This window comes from Phocoena phocoena, chromosome 6, assembly GCF_963924675.1.
Source record: "Phocoena phocoena chromosome 6, mPhoPho1.1, whole genome shotgun sequence".
Lineage (NCBI taxonomy): Eukaryota > Metazoa > Chordata > Mammalia > Artiodactyla > Phocoenidae > Phocoena > Phocoena phocoena.
The window spans coordinates 47,539,542-47,565,142 of NC_089224.1; the positions used below are offsets into that span (position 1 = coordinate 47,539,542).

At 43.2% G+C, this 25,601-nt stretch overlaps 1 protein-coding gene across 1 annotated transcript in view; it reads left to right on the forward strand.

Moving 5' to 3' along the window:
• The first annotated feature begins 9,503 nt into the window (after positions 1 to 9,503).
• SAXO1 (stabilizer of axonemal microtubules 1) overlaps positions 9,504 to 25,601 on the forward strand; it is a 30,910-nt gene continuing 14,812 nt past the window's right edge. Inside the window, exon 1 of the mRNA XM_065879570.1 lies at positions 9,504 to 9,678. Coding sequence (XP_065735642.1) covers positions 9,656 to 9,678 — 23 coding nt within the window. The 5' untranslated portion in view covers positions 9,504 to 9,655. The remainder of the gene's footprint in view (positions 9,679 to 25,601) is intronic.

Genomic DNA, 25,601 nt, shown 5'->3' on the forward strand with positions numbered 1-25,601 from the left:
GTTCCTACTGTTCCAGAATTTCATATAAATGGAATCGTCAAGTAGGCATTCTTGATATTGTTCACTCAACAGAAGTGTTCGTGGGATTCATCCATGCTGCTATGTGTCTGCTGCTTTGGGGCTGCGAGTGGTTTGCTTCTCTTTATTGCCGATTAGTATTTCATTGAATGATGATACCACGATTTATCTGTCCTCCCGTTGATGGATGCCTGGGCTGCTTCTATTTTTTGGTTATATGAATTAGCTTCTTTGGATATTCTTGTCCAACTCCTTTTTGTGAATGTATGGCTTTTATTTCCTTGGATAAATTCCTAGGAATTGAATTGCTGGGCTGGGAGGCAAGCCAGCGTGTAGAAACTGCATTAGCTTTTGCCAAACTGGTTTGGACCTTTTTACATCCCTACCAACAGTGAATGACAACGCTGGTACTCTACTTAGCCAGCAGTAGGTTTTGTTAGTCTTTTTAATTTTAGCTGTTCTGGTACGTGTGTAGTGGTATCTCATTGTGGTTTAAACTTGTCTTTCCCTGATGACTTGTGATGTTAAGCCCTTTTGTATATGTTTATTGTCCATTTGTATACCTTTGTGTGTCTGTTCAGATTTTTGCTTGTGATTTTTGTGTCTTTATTATTGAGTTATAGATTATTTTCTATATCCTGGATAACAGTCCTTTGCTAGATATCTGTTTTGCAAATATTATTTCCAAATGTGTGGCTTGCTTATGTTCTTAACTATATCTTTGATGAGCAGAAGCTTTTGACTTTGTCTAACTTAACCAGTTCCTTCTTTTATGCTTCTTACTTTCTGGGACCTAAGAAGTCTTTGCCTTCTGCTCTTACAAAGGTATTTGCCTGTGTTTTCCCCTGAAAACTTTATAATTCTAGCCTGCACATTAAGGTTTGTTGTGATCCAGCTCAAATGATGTACGTGTGTGATTTGCGATTGGGTCAAGGATTTGTTTTTTTAAAACCAATCTCTAAGCTGCGTTTACCTAGGAAGCGCCATGCCGCAACGGTAAACGAATAAGTCTAGCTGCTGGGTTTGCTTTTCAAACAGTTTGTAGGTGTGCTGCTGGCTCAGGCCACAGTGGACACGACTTTAGCCGCCTATGGTACTTGCCCCTGTTCTTGCCTGCATTCAGCAATCTAGTATTGAATGCCCACCACGTGCCAGGCACGAAGGCAGTGGTGCCCAAGACCCGCCTGCCAGGACGTCAGACTGAGCAGTTGGCTGCCGGCATGTGGTGTGAGAATGGGGGCTTGCGCAGAGTGACCACCGTCTGATGAGGGGTCTGGGAAGTCCTCCTGGCGGGAGGGATTTTTGAGCTGAAATCTGAAGGAGGTAAAGGGGGTCAGGTAGGACTAGGGGTCTGGGTAGAGTGTTGTCAGGGCTGGTGGGGAGGAGACGTGCCAAGTTGGAACATCCCAGGTGGCACCCGCCTTCCCCCAGAGGGTTGGTTGTCTAAGAGGTGGAAAGAGAAGGTGCCTTGGTGACTGGCATGGTCCCTTCTGTGTGTCTCTCCAAGACTCAGTGGGGCCGTTGCTAAAGTGCCTGCCCTGTGTCTCCTCAGGATGCCTTGAGCAGTTGCACCTTCTTGAAGAGGTTTCCTCAACTGATCTGTTTTATTTTCACCGAAGAAACTCTTCTTCCTTTTGACTGCTAAGGCAGAAGGGACAGAGAGAGCCCCTGGGGTGCTCTTCTGTGGCTCTGAACATACTCTCTGCTGCTCTCTCCAGGCTCTTGGCTTTTCAAAGGACCATTGGCTCTCACTGACTGCCCTCCTGCCCACTCAGCCTGTTGGCAGCACGCCCCACCAGAGCTCCTCTCATTGGTGCCTGCCATCCCACAAGGCCCTCTGCCTCACAGTCTGCTGAACCAGAGTATCTTCCCTCAGAGCTTCTGAGCATTGCCACACAAGGTCCTAGTTGGGCCCCTCTCCCTTGGCATCACTACTCCTTGGAAGCAAGTCTGCACTCTTTTCCAGCTGCCCCTTCAACACATTCCCTGTGGAGTGCCCTGTGCGTGCCTTGCACCTCTTCATTTCATCTGCTTTCTTTCTCTCAATGCCTTTGTGTCCTGCGTCAAGGCCACCAGACTGGTACTGCTCAGGTTCCCATCTCTCCTCTCAAATTGTCTCTTGAATCCCGCCCGCCTTCCCGCCTTCATCATATCTCCTTTGTAGTCCAGGCTCTGGCTCCAGCAATTGTTTTTGCTCATCAAAGAGTCCCTGTCGGGGCTTCCCTGGTGGCGCAGTGGTTGAGAGCCCGCCTGCCGATGCAGGGGACACGGGTTCGTGCCCCGGTCCGGGAAGATCCCACATGCCGTGGAGAGGCTGGGCCCATGAGCCGTGGCCGCTGGGCCTGCGCGTCCGGACCCTGTGCTCCGCAACGGGAGAGGCCACAACATTGAGAGACCCACAGTACCGCAAAAAAAAAAAAAAAAAAAAAAAAAAAAGAATCCCTGTCTGCTACTCTGTTCCTCTACCTACAAAGATGATCTGATTTCACTTCTTTTACCCAATACTGCATGATGATAATCACATAGTTAACAATTCTTGTGTATGTCCCGGGTAATTTCTGGAACTCCCGTTGGACTTTTCTTGATGGTTTTGGCACCAGATTTTTCAGCATGGTCTCTCTCCCCTCCTCCACTTCCTCAGCAGCATCCATTCCTTGGATCCAGCACAGCCAGTCTACTAAAGCTGCTTTCTAGTCACCATATGAGATTTTTCTGAGGCATCTAACTGTTGAACACTTAAAATCTTTTATTTGATCTGTCACCGAATTTTCTCCTTTTTGTCAGTTTTTTCCTCCTGAGACTTCTTTATCCTGCTTCCTAAATGTGGTGTTCTTCAAGATTTTGGCCTTGTTTTTATTCCTTTTTTCTCATCTTGGCAACTTTATATTCTTATGGCTTTGTTGTTTCTAGGTGTCTTCCAAACGTGTGATTCCTGTAAGTCACCACGTAGGACATTTCCACCAGAATTCCTTCCCTCCCTTTCCTTGCATTCATATATTTATCACCCATCCTCACTTCCCTAACCCGGCACCCTTGACAGGCATGGCTAATCAATCAAGACGGTCATCCTCACTAAACTTGGCTGCGACCTATGAAGTTTTCAGTGTGGCTCGCAGGCAGCCACTACTAGTTGGTACATCAGTTGCATCTATCTGTCATATTGGTACCAGATGGCCCTGCTTTCTGTTACCCAGAATCTGGTCCCCTGAAGGATTAGTCACCACCAAGGTTCAGTTTATAATCCCTGCCCAATTTCCTAGCACCGTGGGCAGGACATAAGCTGGAGTTATTCAGAGTTCTCACAATGCAACATTTCTTTAAAGATCTAGGCAGAAGATGTAGGTAGGGGGAATGTGAGTCGTCTTAAGATTGGTATGAAATATATCTATGTATGTTCAACGGTGGTCTTATTTTGCAGTTCATAAAAGCATTCTCACTTATCCCTTTGCCTCTGGGTATATTCTAAATAGGAGAGAACAAAGTTTAGTAAACATTTTTAAAGTTCATAAGCCACCGCAGGTAGATACACATGCACGTTGGGAAAAGCACTGGCTTTGTCCATCCTCAGAGGCTAATTGGGTTGGCTTTGTGAGCTGTTCAGGGAGAAGACCGTTCCGGAGATGTAGGTCCTCCTCTGAGAGGACCCTGCCTCTAGGATCTCAGAGTTCTTGTTACTCCAGACACCCTGAAATCGTTCTAAACCGTCGGCATAGAATGATGACTTTTTGACTTGAGGTTTGGTGATGGTTGGCACCTTCGCCTCTTCTAGACCAAGAATGCATTTTCCGCTCTAAGTGTTTTCCTCCGTCGCATGGCAGCTGTGACAGGTCACAGGCTCCCAACTACCGGACAAAAGGAAAACTGGGCTGCAGATCCTTTAAGAGTCTGCACTTGGAGTTTTAAGTCAGGCTGTAAATGGAAGTCAATTATGTGGCAGGTGGTGTGGGACCTGGGGTGGACGCTGCCGCTGACCAGCTGTGTGACCTTGGCCGGAAGCCTGGCGTCCCTCCATCTCAGTGCCCTCACCTGCCTGTTGAAACTGAAGGGTTGGCTGATCTTGAGGGTCCTTTGAGACCCAGCGTTCCATGTTCTTTGTTTTCCTGGTTGTTACTGTTATGACTTTATCTAATGAGACTTTCTTGTTTAGACAGTAAAGAAAGTTCTGTGGAATGATCAGTGTTTTAAAAAGCACTTGGAATTGCATCTGTTTGTTGGTTTATATTAGAATGGTTTTGGGGTCCTCGGGAAAGAGGGGCACATCCTGTCCTGGAAGGCTGAGTGTAGCTAGGGGGACGGGGAATGGGTAGGTCTAAGAACTGCCTATTAATTGACTGCCCTTAGGTTTATCAGAGCAGCCAGGAAACAGAGGTGTTTGGTACAGGCTGGCATCCCATTAAGCCACACAGTATATGGCTGTGATTAAGAGCACAGGCTTTGGAACCAGGCAGAAAGCCTGGGGTTCTAAGTCCTGACTTCATTACCATCTGGCTCTGTCACCTTCAATGAGATCACATCTCTTCAACCTCAGTCTTCATGTTTGTAAAATGAGGAAAATAAGAGTGCTTCCATCGTAGCGTTGCTGTAAGGGTTAGATGGGATGAGATACAGAACTCCTAGCCCATGTGGTGTACAGTAATTGCTCAATAAACATGGCCTCTTAATCAGAGTGCTTGCCTTAGACTGCGCTAGGCATTTTTCCTCTGGTATCTGAGGAGAAAGTCACACAATCATACTAAATGGTGGAAGTTGTTAGCCACAAATTACAGAGGAGGAAATCGAAGTTCAGAAGAGTTAAATAATGTTCTCCACGTTACACAAGCAGCCAGCGACAGAGCTAGGATTGGAAACCACATCTTCCTGCCGCCAGAGTCTCCTTCTGCCATGCCCTCTGCCTCCTGGAATGGAGAGCCCTCCTCACTGCCCACAGCAGGCTGGGCTCAGCAGGGGATTCTAAAAGACCATGAGAGAGGCAAGACGTGTCACCCATATCCACCGAAAGCTGTTCTGCTTACAAACAGGTTGGGTTCTAAAGAACTACTGGTAGTTCATTTGTTTGAAAAGTTCCAAGTTATGTTCTAGTAGCTACTGTTCATGCTGCCTCTTGGTGGCAGGAAGAATTACCGTGCTTTCCCCCGATGAACGGCTTTGTTTGCAACCATGAAAATTCTTAACCTGAAAATTTATAAGTAGAGGACCATGCAAGGCAGAGCAGAGCAGTAAAGGGTCCTGAAAGAGCTAGGGACACTACACCATGCACAGTCAGAGGAGAGAGAGTCACGGCCAGTAACAGGGTACAGAGGGATCATCAGTAGCTTCCTGTGGTGGTGGTGATGGCGGTGACGGTGGTGGTGGAAGTAGCATTCAAGATGGGCCTCGAAGGAAGGGAAACATGTTGGGAAAGTGGAGGTGGCAGGAAAGAGAGCAGCTACAGGGTGCGTTCCAGGTGCATAACACTGAAGCTGAGCTCTGTGGAGTGAGGAGATAATGAAAAAAATCCTCCAACTGATTTTTCATGTCTTTTAATGCCTTTGGTTGTGTTACATGAAGGCAGGTCAGAGAGTCTAAGAGGCAGATACCCTATTTGTCAACAAAAATACTTCTAAGCATCTTTGTCTTTCCTCCATCTGTAGGGGAGCTTCCAGCACCCGGGTGCTTGCAGTTCTCCGGTCTGTACCTGCACTTCCCAGTAGGGAGTCCACCGCCACATATGGCTTGAAACGTGGTCCTCCTGACGTGTGCTGTCAGTGTGAGACACACACTGGATTTTGAAGACATAGTAAGAAAGGAAAATATCTCAATTTTGGGTATTGATTACATGTTGAAATGGTATTTTGGATAGATTGGATTAAAAGTAAAATATTAAAATCAAGTTCACCTGCTTTTGACCTTTTTAATGTGGCTACTAGAAAATTTAAAATGACATGTGTGGGGCTTCCCTGGTGGCGCAGTGGTTGAGAGTCCTCCTGCCGATGCAGGGGACACGGGTTCGTGCCCCGGTCCGGGAAGACCCCACATGCCGCGGAGCGGCTGGGCCCGTGAGCCATGGCCGCTGAGGCTGCGTGTCCGGAGCCTGTGCTCCGCAACGGGAGAGGCCACAACAGTGAGAGGCCCGCGTACCACAAAAAAAAAAAAACCCCAAAAAACAACAAAATGACACATGTGGTTCTCATTCATGGCTCGCCTTCTGTTTCTATTGGATGGTGCTATTCTGGAGGGACTTGTTATATACTTAAAGTTCTATCATCCATTCTAGGGTCATCGGAGTCCCAGATGGCTTTGAGCTGGGTGCACCTCAGGAAACATACTTGGTCATTCAGATGTGATGGAGACCTAGGTTCTCTCTATGGCTAGGTTACATACATGGTTCTCTGAGCTTCAGATACTTCATCTGTGTAGTGGGGACGTTAGATCAGATATTTTCCATGGCCCCTTTCAATTAAAAAATTCTATGATTCTAGCTTGTTGTCAACTATTAACTTTTCCTGGGTTCCATTGAAAGGTCTCTACTGCTCCCTTTACCAAATGTCAGAAAAAGTCCAGATTATTTCCTCTTACTTGTGGTCCTTTAGTAATTCTTGGAGTGGAAAGACTTCAGAGTTCTGATAGATTAAGGACACCTTCTTCCTCTCCTTCTCTTCTCTGTCTGTTGGCCCATCTTGGCTTGTTTCAGTGCGCTCCTGAACAAGGTGGCCCACCAGCTCCTTTAAAATGGTAGAAGCATCAGAGAGCTGGGAGAAGAGGTCTCTCCTTTCTTTGGTTCATGACTGTTAAGACTGCTTTTGAATACCCCATGCACGGTGATCCCATAAACTTTATTTAGACACTGTCTAGGTCCATAAAAACTGAGAATCTGATCTGTATTTTCCCTTTTGGCTCTACTAATGTTAGAACAAATCAGTCATGTCTTTGTAAATACCTTTTCTCTCAGCAGTTCATCCTCTTATACACTGTCCATCTGCTATTAAATAAAATATATCAGGTATTGGGCTAGTTTCCAGAACACAGAAGTAGAAGACTTGGTCTTTATCCTTGAGGAACTCCTGGGTAAAGGGGTTCCACCTTTAAACTTCACCAACAAGGTGAATACATGGTGCTTTCTGTCTTGAGAGGGACATTCAAGCTGGGGTGGGCACAGGTGAGAAAAGAGGGTGGCGCCACGAGCACACTAGGCGATGAAAAGTTGACTTTCAGTTGAGAGTTTTTGATGTTTCAAAGTGAGACAAGGTCTTAGTTAACTACCAACACGTCAAATGAATAAAATCTGCCCTATAAATATATATTATATATAATTCCATTTAATGGAACATCCATGTCTGGATGCAACTGTGTTGCTATACTGAAATCCCCTTATAATACCAGTTGCAATGTAGTTTCTTGCCATTTAATTTATTTTTCTTTTGGAATGAGCCTTTTACAATATGTTACATTTTTTAAAAGTAACAATATAGAAAGGGGGTTATATAAAAGGAAAGTTTTACTGGTTTAAAAAAGGGCACTAGAGGGCTTCCCTGGTGGTGCAGTGGTTGAGAGTCCACCTTCCAATGCAGGGGAGGGGGGTACGTGTCCCGGTCCGGGAGGATCCCATGTGCCGCGGAGCGGCTGGGCCCGTGAGCCATGGCCGCTGAGCCTGCGCGTCCGGAGCCTGTGCTCCGCAACGGGAGAGGCCACAACAGTGAGAGGCCCGCGTACCACAAAAAAAAAAAAAAAAAAAAAAGGGCACTAGAGAGGGAAAATACTGTTAGGCCTGTGGAATCCACTTTACTGCAAGTGGCTGAATCTAAGTTACCCTTAATAAAGTCTTGATTTCTCTCTCAGAGTATGGGTGAATAAAATATATCTGCAGAGGTATTTTTGAGTAACCAGCACTTCTTGGCTTTTAATTTGAGGTTTGTGGGAATCCTAATCTCATACACAAATCTACACGTGAAATGAAAATAGGGGTAAACGTGTTCATATACAGCTCTACCCGTACGAACCATGCAGGTGTTGACCATTTTCCCTGGTGGGGACAGGTGACAGGGCGGTGGCTGGAGGTTGAAGAGAGGCACACAGCAATAACAGTGGTGGCAGCAATATTTATGTGGAGGGTTGAACTTATTAACAATGGGAGCGGCACGCTAACTGTTGCCTAGAAACCAGCTTTTGATTGGAGCAGTGATGAGTTCTCGGTATGTCTGTTTCTCTTTTCTCTGATGTGCTGCCCCAGAATACTGTGTATCTTAGTTTCTGTAATCAGAATCAGTTTAGTGTAAAAAAAGTTTTGAAAATTCTATGCCATTTCTGGATATAACTAAGTTGGAGATCACTAACGTGGAGTTTTGTTGATGTGCTGGTGTCTGATGATTAGAGGTACCCTAGCTGGTTTGCAAGGGTTGTATGTGGGCATTTAAATAATTGATACACTACTTTGTTTCGGGCAGCTCGAGTAGCTGCCCTTTATTCACCTGCAAGTAGAATAATAAGGTCATTTATTACCATGCATGTAAAATGGAAAAACTCACTATAAATTATAACTTCAAATTATTATCTATCATCTCCCTGCATAATGAGGCATAAAGTTTATTTAATCATTCATTCATATGTTCAGTATTCGTTTAATAAATGTTTATTGAATGCCTACTCTGTGCCAGGCAGGATATGAGAGGTACCAGGGATGTAGCAGTGAAAAAGATAGGAAAAGGTTCTGAGCTTGATAGATGAGACAGATAATAAACTCAGCAACAAATGTGCCAATTACAGATAAGAGTAAGTGATGGGAAAGGCATCCACGTGATGAGAGAAACTCTGTTTGAGAGGTGAGGGCGTGGAGGGGTGTATTTTAGGTAAAGATGATCAGCGGAAGCCTAAGTGAAGTGAGACCTACAAGAATAAAGGAGCCAGACTTTCAATGTACAAATGGTTTCACACAGTCAATGGTGTTCAGTATACTCAGAACTGAGGTGGTTCTGCTAGGTATGATGCCCCTTGTGTGCGAGGGTGATATTCTGAATTGACCCAGGAACTAATGAGGAAAGACAGTAGCCTGGCCCTGGAGCACAGCCTTGGAGCCCCCATTAGGGCAGGTGTTAAGCCCTTAATTGCTGGGTGATGGGGAGGGAGGGCCTCAGGGGAGGGACTAGGTTGGCACTCAGATGCCTTGGGGGCCACAACCATTCACCTATTATGGTATGGAAGTATTTCAGTATTTAAACAAGCAGCATGGCGCGTGTGATGGCTGGTCATCAGCCATGCTCGTGCATAATTTTATGGTTCAAGGAATTCTGACAATTAACCAATTGCAGTTACAGATCATTTAAGAAATTCTGGCCGCCTCACATAGTTCAGTAGAGAAAAGGAAGGGTTAAACTGCTGTTTTCAATGCCGGCAGTCATGATTTTATACTCTGGGTCAGATTTTGAGGAGGTAGCAAACTGAATGTATTCTTCCCAAGAAGGTAACTAACCTAACATTCCTTTTTTTTTCTTCTTTTTTTTAAATTAGGCGGCATCGCTGTCCACACCTCCCTACCAGGATCTATGATAAAACAGAGAAACCATGTCTTTTCTCCGAGTATACCAAGAACTACCCTCTCTATCACTCTTACCTGCCCAGAGAGTCCTTCAAGCCCAAGCTGGAGTACCGGAAAGGGTGCGCACCAATGGAAGGCCTGACCACATCTAGGTGAGGGCAGCCGTGTGAACGTATAAATGCACACCACTAATGGAGTAACGTACAGCATTAACCTAACGTTCAAATTGCATTGTCGTGCACTATCAATGCATGCTATTAATGCTTGAGTGTTAATTTACTGTATCCCTGAAAGAAAATCCTGCATTTATTAGCCTGTTTAGTTTTCCCTAGCCCCCTCTTAAAGAGAAAGGATTCTTACTTGGGGCTGGGGCGGGGGAAGGGGGAGCCGTGGGGTGGGAATTGTAAATTGATCTACATCAAAAGGGTGGGAGGTTAAGTAGGAAAGGAAAATAATAACTAGAAAGAGGGTGGCTGCTGCAGAAAAAGGAGCTTTGGCTTCTGCACAGAAGCTCTAGGTCAGCTTGGGTGGTGGTAGTGATGTCGGTTGTGGTGAAAGAGAACTTGAGCTTTTTTGAAATTATGCTATAGAGTTTGAGTTGGGGTCCCCTTGAACATTCTTCAGGAATACGAACAAAGAATATTTCCTTTTACATTACCCTTGACTTAGCAACTCTGATTCTTGAGCTCCAGCTCTGCGAGGAGACTGAACCCCGTGGCTCGGCGTGTCTGGCCTGCAGAGGTATCTGTACTGAGCGGGTGGGGACACATGATCAGTCTCAGGGTTGTTCCACATGTTGCAGGGCTCTAACAGAATCTGCTGTTGACAGCTCAGTTAGTGATCTCCAGGTGATGACCTGTGACTGGTGACCCAGAGGAGTAGAAACATCTTTGAGTCAGCTGGGCAGTGTTTCAGGTTGTAGAACTTAGTCCCCACATGAGACCTGAGAGCTGGGTGCCTTCTCTGCCTCCCAAGTTCCTCATACCTACAGGGCAGGATTGCTGTGTGGTGGAGGTGAAATTGTTCTACCGCGATGCCCGCACATTACAGGTTTGCAAGACGTGGTAAAATTTCTTCCTATTGCTTCGGCCTTTGCCTCGCAATTTTGTGCTTTTCTGTAAAGGTCCCAGGTGACCCTGGCTAAGCAGAACACCAGTTCATTCAGTTTCCCCCAGGGTAGGCCTGGAAATGTCCTCTGTTGAGAATGTGGGTTGGAGGCATGAAGTATTCCTCCTAAAAGCTGCTGTCTTCTAGATCCAAAGGAAGAAGTCCATGTCTGGGTTATCACAAAAGACCCACAATGTGGGGAATGAGGCCCAGGGATTTCTCGGCTTTGTGGGAACCCCTGGACAGGGGCAGCTTGAGAATGAGAGGGACTCGAGGGTCTTTTCTGACTCTTGACTTGAATCAGGTCACCTTTATGCTGAGTAGTTATATTAAATGATTTGAGGTCAGCACAAGGTTTCTGGGTCCTGATTCATGAAAAAAAATGTAATCTATGCAACCTGTTTTTCAACCTGTGACTTACTAAACAATAGAAACCTTAAAGTTTGGGCTTCATTTTCCCAGGAAAGCAGCGTTCTTTGTTTCTATGAGTCTAAAGACCACAACAAGAGAAGTGGATCATTCTGGAGCATTGCTTTTCGTTTTAAGAAACCACAGTCAGTGCTCATGAAAGGAACTAGGCTTATGTATAAGAGACATGCAATTGGTAGGAAAGGATAAGAGCATGTTGAGGAATGGATTACAAACATCACGTTCGGTTTCTAGATGCTGGTCTTCACTTCTCTTTGTACCCGATTTGCAGGAAGTCAGGAGTGCCTTGTGGAATACAGAGTACAGGCCAGCTTCAGATATTGTCCCGGAAATATTTGGATACTTGGAGGGTTGGATGTTGAGGGATGCTTTCTGTTTGTTGCCCACAAGCTCAGGAGAATGAGAACAAATCCTTTCTCTGGAGCAGGCGTCCTGTCCCATCCACTAGCTCTGAGGCCTCCAGTGGAGCCCCACATGCCCTCCCTCTTCCCGATGGTGCTTTGCAAAACAAAAACTTGCCCTTTGACCTGTCCTAAGTTATCTTTGCCTTGTGTCACTTACAACAATAAACATATCACCCGGAAAGTCTCTCTGTCCCTGCCAAGGCCAGAATAGCAAAATCATTCATGTTAAGATATGGCCGAAGTGGAAGAATGAAGATCCTGAAAGAATTTCCAAAACAACTTGTTAATGATTGTAAGAGCCTTAAAAAGAAAAGTGGCAGGATCATGGTTACCCATGGGAAGAAAAAAGAACAGAAGTGCTTCTCTCCTCTCCTTTATTTCCTTCCCCAGAAAGAGGACTAAGGGACGGATGAGCAGAAGGCATCTCTTCTCTCCCCCGTCCCTCAGTCTCATCATTTCTCAGCCCTGTGCCTACCCTGCTGGGCACATTTTCATAGGCTGAAAAAAAAAAAAAAATACCTATGCCCCTGTCAGGATGCCTCCCTTTTTTTTTGAGCTTTGGTGGGCTTTTATTGACGTAAATTAACAAAAATCGAGATTGTACCAACCATCTTTTCTGAACTTTATAAACTCAGCAGAGACTCTGGCCCATATCTGAATACATACAGTAAAACTGTTCCCCATTGGGAAATGTAGAGTTGTTGTCATCTAGGTTCTCTGCCAGAGGATGCTGGGGAAAGGACGGGTCAGCCCTGTGTCTGCACACCTCTGTGTCTGTGTGGATTGTCATCCTTCTGCCCTTAGAACTCTTGATTATTAGAATGTCCGACCCACTTACCTATCTAAAGGCTGACCTGGCTTAGTTTCTGAGTTTGGGGCTGCCACCTGCTGCATGAAAAAGTCATGTGGCCCGTGGCTTGGCTAGGTTTGGCGATTAAGCTCAGACACAAAAAACACCTGGTTTCTGGAGAGGTTATCATCCCAGCATGAGGCATGATTACGGCTGCACACAACTCGTACTGACTGTGAATCTCGGGCATTTACAGCAGGTTTCACGAGGTGAGTGCTTGTGCTTTTCAGCCCTTCTTAACGTTGAACTGTTTCTTGCCGCCCTGAGTAATTCTCTCACAGAGGATCTGCCTTTAGTTCGGGTAGACCTGAGATCAGTTTATGAATGAGAGGTTTGTACTTCAAGCCCCATTTCCCCTTAGGCATGTCACCATGTAAAACAGTTGGGCCCCATTTTGGGACATTATTTTGTTAGCTAAGTGAGATCCCTAAAGATGGGCAAAGTGACAGCCTCAGAAAAAAGAGGTGAGTCTTCAAGATGGTGTTAGAGCTTTTTTCTTAAAGGGAGAGGGGCCGAGGGTAGGGTGAAATGGAGGTGCAGAGGGGGAGGATGGAATCGGGTTCACCCCTGATGGGTTTGACTGCAGGGAAGAGGGCAGAGAGTTGGTGGCACAGATTCCTTCCTGTATTGACAAGACTCCTTGGTAAATAGGAGTGTAAGGGGGAAGAGCTAAAAGTGAAAGGGCTTTTAGAAAAGCCAGGAAAGAAGCAAGATGGTAGTAGGCTTGAGTCTTTTCCTACCTATTGAATATTACACATTTCCTGTTCAAATACGTATTTCTCTACTCACAGCTATCCCAGTGCGGGCATACTTCCTCACCTCTATAGATTGGACCTGAGAATTAAGACATGCAGTAAAAGGTCTCGGCACTAGGCTTGCTTGGGTAGTTTAAGAGCCTTTGATGTGCATCTTTGATTAATTTGGGGGACATTTTGGCCGTTCCTTCTTTAAGTATTTTTTCTGTACCCAAGGCTCTGTTCATTTCTTTGCCCCAATTTTTTTCTCTCTCTGTCCTTCGTATTGGAGAGCTTCTATTCAACCATTTTCAAGTTCACTGAGCCTTTCTTTCTTCCTCTATTTCCATTCCGCTATTAGGCCCATCCAGTGAGTGTTTTATTTTAGATGTTGTGTTTTTCAGTTTTAGAATTTACATGTGGTTCTTTTCATATATAGTTTCTCTTTCTCTTCTGTGATTCCCTGCCTTTTAATTCATTGTGACCTTATTTTCCGTTTTGCAACAAAGCATAGTGAAAATAGCAGCTGTCTAATCCTTGCCTGCTAGTTGCAACATCTGGGTCAGCTTGGGGCTGGTCTTCACGATTATCTTTTTTTTCCCTTGACAATGCGTCACATTTTCTCTGTGTATGTCAAGAAATTTGGATTGATCCTGTACATTGCTTTTTTTTTGGATTGTGTTTTTTTATTTTTTTAAACATCTTTATTGGAGTATATAATTGCTTTACAATGTTGTGTTAGTTGCTGCTGTATAACAAAGTGAATCAGCTGTATGTATACATATGTCCCCATATCCCCTCCCTCTTGCGTCTCCCTCCCACCCTCCCTATCCCACCCCTCTAGGTGGTCACAAAGCACCGAGCTGATCTCCCTGTGCTATGCGGCTGCTTCACACTAGCTATCTATTTGACATTTAGTAGTATATATATGTCCATGCCACTCTTTCACTTTGTCCCAGCTTACCCTTCCCCCTCCCCATGTCCTTAAGTCCATTCTCTACATCTGCGTCTTTATTCCTTTCCTGCCCCTCGGTTCATTTAGAACCATGTCTTTTTTTAGATATGTATGTATGTTTTTTAGATATGTAGGTATGTTAGATAGATATGTATGTTAGCATATGGTATTTGTTTTTCTCTTCCTGACTTACTTCACTCTGTATGACTGACTCTAGGTCCATCCACCTCACTACAAATAAGTCAGTTTCATTTCCTTTTATGGCTGACTAATATTCCATTGTATATTTGTGTCACCTCGTCTTTATCCATTCATCTATTAATGGACACTTAGGTTGCTTCCATGTCCTGGCTACTGTAAACAGTGCTGCGATAAACATTGTGGTATGTGTCTCTTTCTGAATTATGATTTTTTCTGGATATATGCCCAGTAGTGGGATTGCTGGGTCATATGGTAGTTCTGTTTTTAGCTTTTTAAGGAACCTCCATACAGTTCTCCATACTGGCTGTATCAATTTATATTCCCACCAACAGTGCAAGAGGGTTCCCTTTTCTCCACACCCTCTCCAGCATTTGTTGTTTGTAGAGTTCTTGATGATGGCCATTCTGACCGGTATGAGGTGATACATCATTGTGCTTTTGGTTTGCATTTCTCTAATGATTAGTGATGTTGAGCATCCTTTCATGTGTTTGTTGGCAATCTCTATATCTTCTTTGGAGAAATGTCTATTTAGGTCTTCTGCCCATTTTTGGATTGGGTTGTTTGTTTGTTTGTTACTGAGCTGCATGAGCTGCTTGTGTATTTTGGAGCTTAACCCTTTGTCAGTTGCTTCATTTGCAAATATTTCTCCCATTCTGAGGGTTGTCTGTTCATCTTGTTTATGGTTTCCTTTGCTGTGCAAAAGCTTTTAAGTTTCATTAGATCCCATTTGTTTATTTTTGCTTCTATTTCCATTTCTGTAGGAGATGGGTCAAAAAGGATCTTGCTGTGATTTATGTCACAGAGTGTTCTGCCTATGTTTTCCTCTAAGAGTTTGATAGTGTCTGGCCTTACATTTAGGTCTTTATTCCATTTTTGAGTTTATTTTTGTGTATGGTGTTAGGAATTGTTCTAATTTCATTCTTTTACATGTAGCTGTCCAGTTTTCCCAGCACCACTTATTGAAGAGACTGTCTTTTCTCCATTGTATATTCCTGCCTCCTTTATCAAAGATAAGGTGACCATATGTGCATGGGTTTATCTCTGGGCTTTCTATCCTGTTCTATTGGTCTATATTTCTGTTTTTTGTGCCAGTACCATACTGTTCCGATGACTGTAACTTTGTAGTATAGTCTGAAGACAGGGAGCCTGATTCCTCCAGCTCTGTTTCTCTTTCTCAAGATTGCTTTGGCTATTCAGGGTCTTTTGTGTTTCCATAAAAATTGTGAAATTTTTTATTCTAGTTCTGCAAAAAATGCCATTTGTAGTTTGATAGGGATCACATTGAATCTGACAATTACTTTGAGTAGTAGAGTCAATTTCACAATGTTGTTTCTTCCAATCCAAGAACATGGTATATCTCTCCATCTGTTTGTATTGTCTTTTAATGCCTTTCATCAGGGTCTTATAGTTTTCTGCATACAGGTCTTTTGTCTCCTTAGGTAGGTTTATTCCTAGGTATTTTATTCTTTTTGTTGCAGTGGTAAATGGGAGTGTTTCCTTAATTTCACATTAAGATTTTTCGTCATTAGTGTGTAGGAATGGAAGAGATTTCTGTGCATTAATTTTGTATCCTGCTACTTTACCAGATTCCTTGATTAGCTCTAGTAGTTTTCTGGTAGCATCTTTAGGATTCTCTAGGTATAGTATCGTGTCATCTGCAAACAGTGACAGTTTTACTTCTTCTTTTCCAATTTGGATTTCTTTTATTTCTTTTTATTCTCTGATTGCTGTGGCTAAAACTTCCAAAACTATGTTGAATAGTAGTGGTGAGAGTGGGCAACCTTGTCTTGTTCCTGATCTCAGAGGAAATGATTTCAGTTTTTCACTACTGAGAACGATGTTAGCTGTGGGTTTGTCATATATGGCCTTTATTTTGTTGAGGTAGGTTCCCTCTATTCTTACTTTTTGGAGAGTTTTTTAAATCATAAATGGTGTTGAATTTTGTCAAAAGCTTTTTCTGCATCTATTGAGATGATCATATGGTTTTTATCCTTCAAGTTGTTAATATGGTGAATCACATTGATTGTGTATATTGAAGAATCCTTGCATTCCTGGGATAAACCCTACTTGTTCATGGTGTATGATTCTTTTAATGTGCTGTTGGATTCTGTTTGCTAGTATTTTGTTGAGGATTTTTGCATCTATGTTCATCAGTGATATTGGCCTGTAGTTTTCTTTCTTTGTGACATCTTTGTCTGGTTTTGGTATCAGGGTGATGGTGGCCTTGTAGAATGAGTTTGGGAGTGTTCCTCCCTCTGCTCTATTTTGGAAGAGTATGCGAAGGATGGGTGTTAGCTCTTCTCTAAATGTTTGATAGAATTCCCCTGTAAAGTCATCTGGTCCTGGGCTTTTGTTTGTTGGAAGATTTTTAATCACTGTCTCAATTTCAGTGCTTGTGATTGCTCTGTTTATATTTTCTGTTTCTTCCTGGTTCAGTCTTGGAAGGTTTTGCTTTTCGAAGAATTTGTCCATTTCTTCCAGGTTGTCCATTTTATTGGCATAATTGCTTGTAGTTATCTCTCATGATCCTTTGTATTTGTGCAGTGTCCGTTGTTACTTCTCCTTTTTCATTTCTAATTCTGTTGATTTGATTCTTCTCCCTTTTTTTCCTCATGAGTCTGGCCAATGGTTTATCAATTTTGTTTATCTTCTCAAAGAAACAGCTTTTAGTTTTATTGATCTTTGCTATCGTTTCCTTCATTTCTTTTTCATCTATTTCTGATCTGATCTTTATGATTTCTTTCCTTCTGCTAACTTTGGGTTTTTTTTTGTGCTTCTTTCTCTAATTGCTTTAGGTGTAAGGTTAGTTTGTTTATTTGAGATTTTCTTGTTTGAGGTAGGATTGTATTGCTGTAAACTTCCCTCTTAGAACTGCTTTTGCTGCATCCCACAGGTTTTGGGTCGTTGTGTTTTCATTGTCATTTGTTTCTAGGTATGTTTTGATTTCCCCTTTGATTTCTTCAGTGATCTCTTGGTTATTTAGTAGCATATTGTTTAGCCTCCATGTGTTTGTATTTTTTACAGTTTTTTCCTGTGACTGATATCTAGTCTCATAGTGTTGTGGTCAGAAAAGATACTTGATATGATTTCAGTTTGCTTAAATTTACTGAGGTTTTATTTGTGACCCAAGATATGATCTGTCCTGGAGAATGTTCCATGAGCACTTGAGAAGAAAGTGTATTCTGTTGGTTTTAGATGGAATGTCCTATAAGTATCAATTAAGTCCATCTTGTCTAATGTGTCATTTAAAACTTGTGTTTCCTTATTTATTTTCATTTTGGATGATTTGTCCATTGGTGAAAGTGGGTTGTTAAAGTCCCGTACTATGATTGTGTTACTGTCGATTTCTCCTTTTATGGCTGTTAGCATTTGCCTATGTATTGAGGTGCTCCTATGTTGGGTGCATAAATATTTACAGTTGTTATATCTTCTTCTTAGATTGACCCCTCGATCATTATGTAGTGTCCTTCTTTGTCTCTTCTCATAGTCTTTTTTTTAAAGTCTATTTTGTCTGATATGAGAACTGCTACTCCATCTTTCTTTTGATTTCTGTTTGCATGGAATATCTTTTTCCAACCTCTCATTTTCAGTCTGTATGTGTTCCTTGGTCTGAAGTGGGTCTCCTGTAGACAGCATATATATGGGTCTTGTTTTTGTATCTATTCAGTGAGCCTGTGTGTTTTCGTTGGAGCATTTAATCCATTTACATTTAAGGTAATTATCGATATGTATGTTCCTGTTACCGTTTCCTCAATTGTTTTGCGTTTGTTTTTATAGGTCTTTTCCTTCTCTGTTTTTCCTGCCTAGAGAAGTTCCTTTAGCATGTGTTGTAAAGTTGGTTTGGTGATGCTGAATTCTCTTAACTTTTGCTTGTCTGTAAAGGTTTTAATTTCTCTGTCAAATCTGAATGAGATCCTTGCTGGGTAGAGTAATCTTGGTTGTAGCTTTTTCCCTTTCATCACATTAAGTATGTCCTGCCTCTCCCTCTGGCTTGCAGAGTGTCTGCTGAACAATCATCTGTTGACCTTATGGGGATTCCCTTGTATGTTATTTGTTGCTTTTCCCTTGCTGCTTTTGGTATTTTTTCTTTCTATTTAATTTTTGATAGTCTTTTAATATATGTCTTGGCACGTTTCTCCTTGGATTTATCCTGTATGGGATTCTCTGCGCTTACTGGACTTGATTGACTATTTCCTTTCCGATGTTAGGCAAGTTTTCAAGTATAATCTCTTCAAATGTTTTCTCACACCCTTTCTTTTTCTCTTCTTCTTCTGGGACCCCTATAATTTGAATGTTAGTGCATTTAATGTTGTCCCAGAGGTCTCTGAGATTGTCCTCAATTCTTTTCATTCTTTTTTCTTTATTCTGCTCTGTGGTAGTTATTTCCACTGTTTTATCTTCCAGGTCACTTATCCGTTCTTCTGCCTCAGTTATTCTGCTATTGATTCCTTCTAGAGAATTTTTAATTTCATTTATTGTGTTGTGCATAATTGTTTGTTTGCTCTTTCGTTCTTCTAGGTCCTTGTTAAACACTTCTTGTATTTTCTCCATTTCCAAGATTTGGACATCTTTACTCTCATTATTCTGAGTTCTTTTTCAGGTAGACTGCCTATTTCCTCTTCATTTGTTTGGTCTGGTGGGTGTTTACCTTGCTCCTTCATCTGCTGCATATTTCTCTGTCTTCTCATTTTGTTTACCTTACTGTGTTTGGGGTCTCCTTTTCTCAGGCTGCAGTTCGTAATTCCTGTTGTTTTTGGTGACTGTCCCCCGTGGGTGAGGTTGGTTCAGTGGATTGTGTAGGCTTCCTGGTGGGGGGCACTGGCACCTGTGTTCTGGTGAGTGGGGCTGGATCTTGTCTTTCTGGTGGGCGGGACCACATCCAGTGGTGTGTTTTGGGGTGTCTGTGAACTTAGTATGATTTTAGGCAGCCTCTGTGCTAATGGGTGGGTTTGTGTTCCTGTCTTGGTAGTTGTTTGGCATGGGGAGTCCAGCACTGGAGCTTGCTGACCGCTGGGTGGAGCTGGGTCTTAGTGTTGAGACGGAGATCTCTGGGAGAGCTCTCGCCAATTGATATTAGGTGGGGCCATGAGGTCTCTGGTGGTCCAATGTCCTGGACTCTGCTCTCCCACGTTGGAGGCTCAGGCCTGACACCCGGCCGGAAAACAAAGACCCTGTCAGACACATGGCTCAGAAGAAAAAGAAGAGAAAAAAGAAGAAAAAAGAAATTAAAAAAATATTTAAAAAATAAAAGGAAAAAAAATAGAAAGAAGAGAGCAACCAAACCAATAAACAAATCCACCAATGATAACAAGCACTAAAAACTAAACTAAGATAAATATAAAAATCAGAAACAAATCAGTCGCAGGCAGCAAACCCGAAGTCTACAGTTGCTCCCAAAGTCCACCGCCTCAATTTTGGGACAATTCGTTGTCTATTAAGTTACTCCCCAGATGCAGGGTACATCAAGTTGATTGTGGAGATTTAATCTGCTGCTCCTGAGGCTGCTGGGAGAGATTTCCCTTTCTCTTCTTTGTTTGCACAGCTCCTGGGGTTCAGCTGTGGTTTTGGCCCCGCCTCTGCGTGTCGGTCGCCCTCAGGCATCTGTTCCCCGCCCACCCCGCCCAGACAGGAGGGGGTTAAAGCAGCAGCTGATTAGGGCTCTCTTGCTGTCTCAGGCTGGGGGGAGGGAGGGGTACAGAATGCAGGGTGAGACTGCGGCAGCAGAGGCCGGCGTGACGTTGCAGCAACCTGAGGCGCACTGTGTGTTCTCATGGGGAAGTTGTCCCTGGATCCCGGGACCCTGGCAGTGGCGGGCTGCACAGCAGCAACAGCGTTAGCATTTCATGCCCGTCTCTGGGGTCTGAGCTGATAGCCGTGGCTCACGACCATCTCCGGAGCTCGCTTAGGCGGTGCTCTGCCTTCTGTGGGCACACGGGGAAGGAATCCCCTCTCCTTGCGCACTTCAAAACAGGCAGGTCCAGACTTTTATCCGGACTCCCTCCCGGCTAGCCGTGGTGCACTAGTCCCCTTCACACATGTCTTCATGCAGCCAACCCCAGTCCTCTCCCTGTGCTCCGACCGAAGCCCGAGCCTCAGCTCCTAGCCCCTGCCCGCCCCGACAGGTCAGCAGACAAGTCTCTCGGGCTGGTGAGTGCCGGTCGGCACTGATCCTCTGTGCGGGAATCTCTCCGCTTTGCCCTCCGCACCCCTGTTGCTGTGCTCTCCTCCGCGGCTCCGAAGCTTCCCCCCCTCCGCCACCCGCAGTCTGTGCCCGCGAAGGGCCTTCCTGGTGTGTGGAAACCTTTCCTCCTTCACAGCTCCTTCCCACTGGTGCAGGTTCCGTCCCTATTCTTTTGTCTGTTTATTCTTTTTTCTTTTGCCCTACCCAGGTTCATGGGGGGGGGGTTTCTTGCCTTTTGGGAGGTCTGAGGTCTTCTGCCAGCGTTCAGTAGGTGTTCTGTAGGAGTTGTTTCACACCTAGATGTATTTTTGATGTATTTGTGGGGAGGAAGGTGAGCTCCACGTGTTAGTCCTCCGCCATCTTGAAGGTCCCCCCAGACTGTGTTTTTGTTGTTAAGTCTTGCATGGCAGTTGCCACATGTTGGCTACTCTGTTCCACAGGTCTTCTTATTCTGGGGTACCAGAGTCAAAGAGAAGCTCCTTTTGGGGACATGCTACTCTTGTGGCAGAAGGCAAACAGCAGAACCTTTTTTTTCTTTTCCTTTGTGCATCATCTAGTTTCACTTGCTCATAGGGTGCCAGATGCAGAGGCCTCTTGCCCAACCCTTCAGAGTCCCTCCTGCCCTGTGCATTGTTATTGTTATGTTGTGGAGACTCTGGATTTAAAAAAAAATTTTTTTATTGGAGTATAGTTGGTTTACCATGTTGTGTTAGTTTCTGCTGTACAGCAAAGTGAATCAGTTATACGTATACATATATCCACTCTTTTTTAGATTCTTTTACTGTAGAGGGCATTACAGAGTATTGAATAGAGTTCCCAGTGCTATAAACTAGGTCCTTATTAGTTATCTGTTTCATATATGGTAGTGTGTATATGTCAACCCCAATCTCCCAATGTATCCTTCCTCCCGTTCCCCCTTGGTAACCATAGATTGTTTTCTATGTCTGTGACTCTATTTCTGTTCTATAAATAAGTTCATTTGTACCACTTTTTTTTAGATTCCACATTTAAGCAATATCATATGATATTTGTCTTTCTCTCTCTGACTTTCTTCACTATAACAATTTCCTAAGTCCATGTTGCTGCAGATGGCATTATTTCATTTTTATGGCTGAGTAATATTCCATTGTATATATGTACCACATCTTCTTCATCCATTCCTCTGTTGTTGGACATTTAGGTTGCTTCCATGTCCTGGCTATTGTAAATAGTGCTGCAGTGAACATTGGGGTGCATGTAGAGTCTGGATTTTTTTTACATTCCTCTGTAGAGTGTGTTTTTTTAAAGCATATAGTAAGTTGATTGGACTCAAAATGGAAGCTTGGTGTTTTGGGTGCAATTCTAATCTCAGTTCAGTTCTTTATCTTTCGCACAATTGTTTGAAGTCTGTCCCATGCAAGTGAGGTCAACCAGAGATTTGGGCCCAGTTTATAAACAGAATTTGAGCCTTCCTGTCTCTGGCCTCTCCTTTTCAGGATTCCTCCCTCACTTTCCAGCATCTGTGGTTGTCTCAAACTTCATCCTCTGGTTCTTCAGTCAAGAAGGATGGAAGGTTTTCTATTCACATTTTAGCTGCCTTGCCTGGCACAGACTGGAGCCTGCCTTCAGACTGGGAGCACTGAAAAAAAAAAAAGGAAGCTTAACACAGAGACTCACCCAGTACCATTCCCTTCTTCCACCTGTTGGTTCGGCTCCAGAATTTGCCTATCTTTGTTGCTCTTTAGTGCTCACAGGTAGTTGTTTTCATATTTTGTCCAGAGTTTATATGAAGCAATGACAGATTTTATCCTCAGCTTTAGTGGGGTTTGAGGAGATGAGAGAGTAGAGGAATAGACAGGTACAGTCATCCCTCCATATCTGTGGGTTCCACATCTGTGCATTGAAAATATTTTTGAAAATTCCAGAAAGTTCCCCAAGGCTCAAGTTGAATTTTCCATGCACTAGCAGCTATTTACATAACATTTACATTGCACTGGGTATTGTAAGTAATCTAGAGATGATTTAAAGTATACAACAGGATGTGCACAGGGTATCTGCAAATACTACACCATTTTAGGTAAGGGACTTGAGTATCCAGAGATTTTGGTATCTATGGGGGGTCCTGGAAGCAGTCCTCCACGGATACTGGATACTGAGGGATGTCCATACTGGAGGCGTATTCTTGGAATCCATCTATCACAGAGAAGATTAGGAGGGCTCAGTGTGTCCTTACCAGGATAAGCGGCACGAATCAAGCCCTGTGAATCAGCCTAGGGATCTTTCTCAGTGTGCTGGAATGGCCTGCCCAACCTGCCTGCAATGACATGATGGTTTCCTTGGAGGGTTCCTGTACCCCGGGAGTTTCAGAATTACATGTGGAAGTAGTGAAATGAAATTAATGGAAAGACAAAGAGCAAAACCCCATAGAAGAGATTGAGAGGACAAATGACAAGGAGGAGTATCGCAGAAGTCAAGGGAGAAAGTATTACGAAAATGAGTGAGAGGATGGACACCATGAAGATGTGCATAATGGTAAAAACCTGGCGACCAGTGACTGGATTTGGAAATAAGGTGGTACTTTGGAGGCCTTGGCTGAAGCAAGGAGTGAGTAGAATGAGATTTGATAGATGGCGCATGAGTAAGGGGTGAGGAAGGCAAGCCTGTATCTGTAGACAGCCCTTTCTAGCAGAGAGAAGTGGAGGGGAGAGAACTGGAGGAGAGTGAACTCCAGTGAGGGTTGTTGTTGTTTATTGTTTTCCTTTAAAAGTGGGAAAGACTGCAGCATGTTTAAATACTGATAGAGGGGATTCCTGCACTTTTACTACCAAGGGCCTGGGTTCATTCCCTGGGCGGGGAACTAAGATCCCACAAGCTGCATGGCTTGGCCAAAAAACAAACAACCCCCCCCCCCACCCCGCCCAAAACTGACAGAAAGCAGCCAGTAGGAGGAAAAGGTGAAACCACTGACGGGCTCCACAGAAGGGGTCCTTGAGAAAGAGGTTGGGGAGATTTAGGGCAGGGGTGAAGGGATTGGCTTTGGGCCAAGAGGAGGAACTCTTTTTTTTTTTAATTGAAGTATACTTGATGTACAATATTGTATAGGTTACAGGTGTACAATATAGTGATTCACAATTTTTAAATATTATACTCCATTTATAGTCATTGTAAAATATTGGCTGTATTCCCTGTATTATACAATATATACTTGTAGCTTAAAAAATTTTTTTTGTAGTTGTTTTACAATGTTGTGTGAGTTTCTACTGTATATCCTTGTAGCTTTTTATGCATAATATTGATAGTTTATACCTCTTAATCCCCTACCGGTGTATTGCCCCTCTCTCTTTCCCTCTCCCCACTGGTAACTGGTGGTTTGTTCTCTATATCTGTGAGTCTGCTGCTTTTCTGTCGTATTCACTAGTTTGCTGTAATTTTTGGATTCCACTTCCACATGTAAGTGACATCATACAGTATTTGTCTTTCTCTGTCTTATTTACTTAGAATAATAGCCTCCAAATCCATCCATGTTGTTGAAAATGACAAAATTTTATTCTTTTTTATGTCTGGGTAGTAGTCCATTGTGTATATATATATATATATATATATATATATATATATATACACACACATACACATCACATCTTCTTTATCCATTCATCTGTTAATGGATACTTAAGTTGCTTCCATATATTGGCAATTGTAAATACTGCTGCTGTGAACATTGATGTGCATGTATCTTTTCGAATTCGTGTCTTTATTTCTTTCAAATATATACCCAGGAGTGGAATTGCTAGGTCATATGGTAGCTCTATTTTTAGTTTTTTGAGAAACCTACATACTGTTTTCTACAGTGGCTGCACCAATTTACATTCTCACCAACAGTGTACAAGGGTTCCCTTTTTTCCACATCCTCTCCGACATTTGTTACTTGTGTTCTTTTTGATGATAGTCGTTCTGACAGGTGTGATGTGATATTTCACTGTGGTTTTGATTTGCATTTCCCTGGTCATTAGCGGTTTTGAGCATCTCTTTGTGTGCCTGTTGGCCATCTGCATGTCTTCTTTGGGAAAATGTCTATTCAGATCTTCTGCCCTTTTTTTTTTTTTTTTTTATGGTATGCGGGCCTCTCACTGTTGTGGCCTCTCCCGTTGTGGAGCACAGGCTCTGGACGTGCAGGCTCAGCGGCCATGGCTCAAGGGCCCAGATGCTCCGCGGCATCTTCCCAGACTGGGGCACGAGCCCGTGTCCCCTGCATCGGCAGGCGGACTCTCAAACACTGGCACCACCAGGGAAGCCCCTGCCCATTTTTTAATCAGGCTTTTTGGGGTTTTTTTGATGTTATATGAGCTGTTTATATATGTTGGATATTAACCCCCCTTACTGCTCATGTCATTTGCAAATATCTTCTCCCATTTCATAGGTTATCTTTTTGTTTTGTTGGTGGTTTCCTTTGCTGTGTAAAAGCTTTTAAGTTTAATTAGGTCCCATGTGTTTATTATTGTTTTTATTTCCTTTGCTTTACGAGACAGATCCAAAAAAAATATTGCTACGATTTATATCAAAGAGTATTCTGCCTGTGTTTTCTTCTAAGAGTTTTATGGTTTCTGGTCTTACATTTAGGTCTTTAATCCATTTTGAGTTTATTTTTGTATATGGTATTAGAGAATGTTGTAACTTCATTCTTTTACGTGTAGCTGTCCAGTTTTCCCAGCACCAGTTATTGAAGAGACTGTCTTTCCTTTATTGTATATCCTGGCCTCCTTTGTTGTAGATTAATTGATCATAAGTGCATGGGTTAATTTCCAACCAGGAGCTCTTCTTAAAATGGATTCCATTTAATATGATGAACTCTCTGGGCATACTCACAAATTCTGACGTTTGCATAGATAAACATTAAAAATAAATTTAAAAAAGTATTGCGTATCCTCTTTATCATGATGAAAATATCCTTTTCCCTCTTCCAGGCTCATGACCCTAGTTAGCTGTTACGTTACAGTTTCTTTCCTTTTGCCAGACTCTTGTCAAATGCCTTTCTTTAATTTTGCCTAATGATGGGAAGTCAAATTGTTATGGCTTCCCAGCAAGTTCTCTTTAACCTTTACTTAACTCAGAGTTTAACTCGGGGCTTTCCATACTAGATAACTTTCATGGCTATGCACCTAAAAGAAACTTATTAACATCTTTGACCAATTTTTTTCTTGGTTCATAGTCAGAATGGGCACAGGGACTAGGAAATGT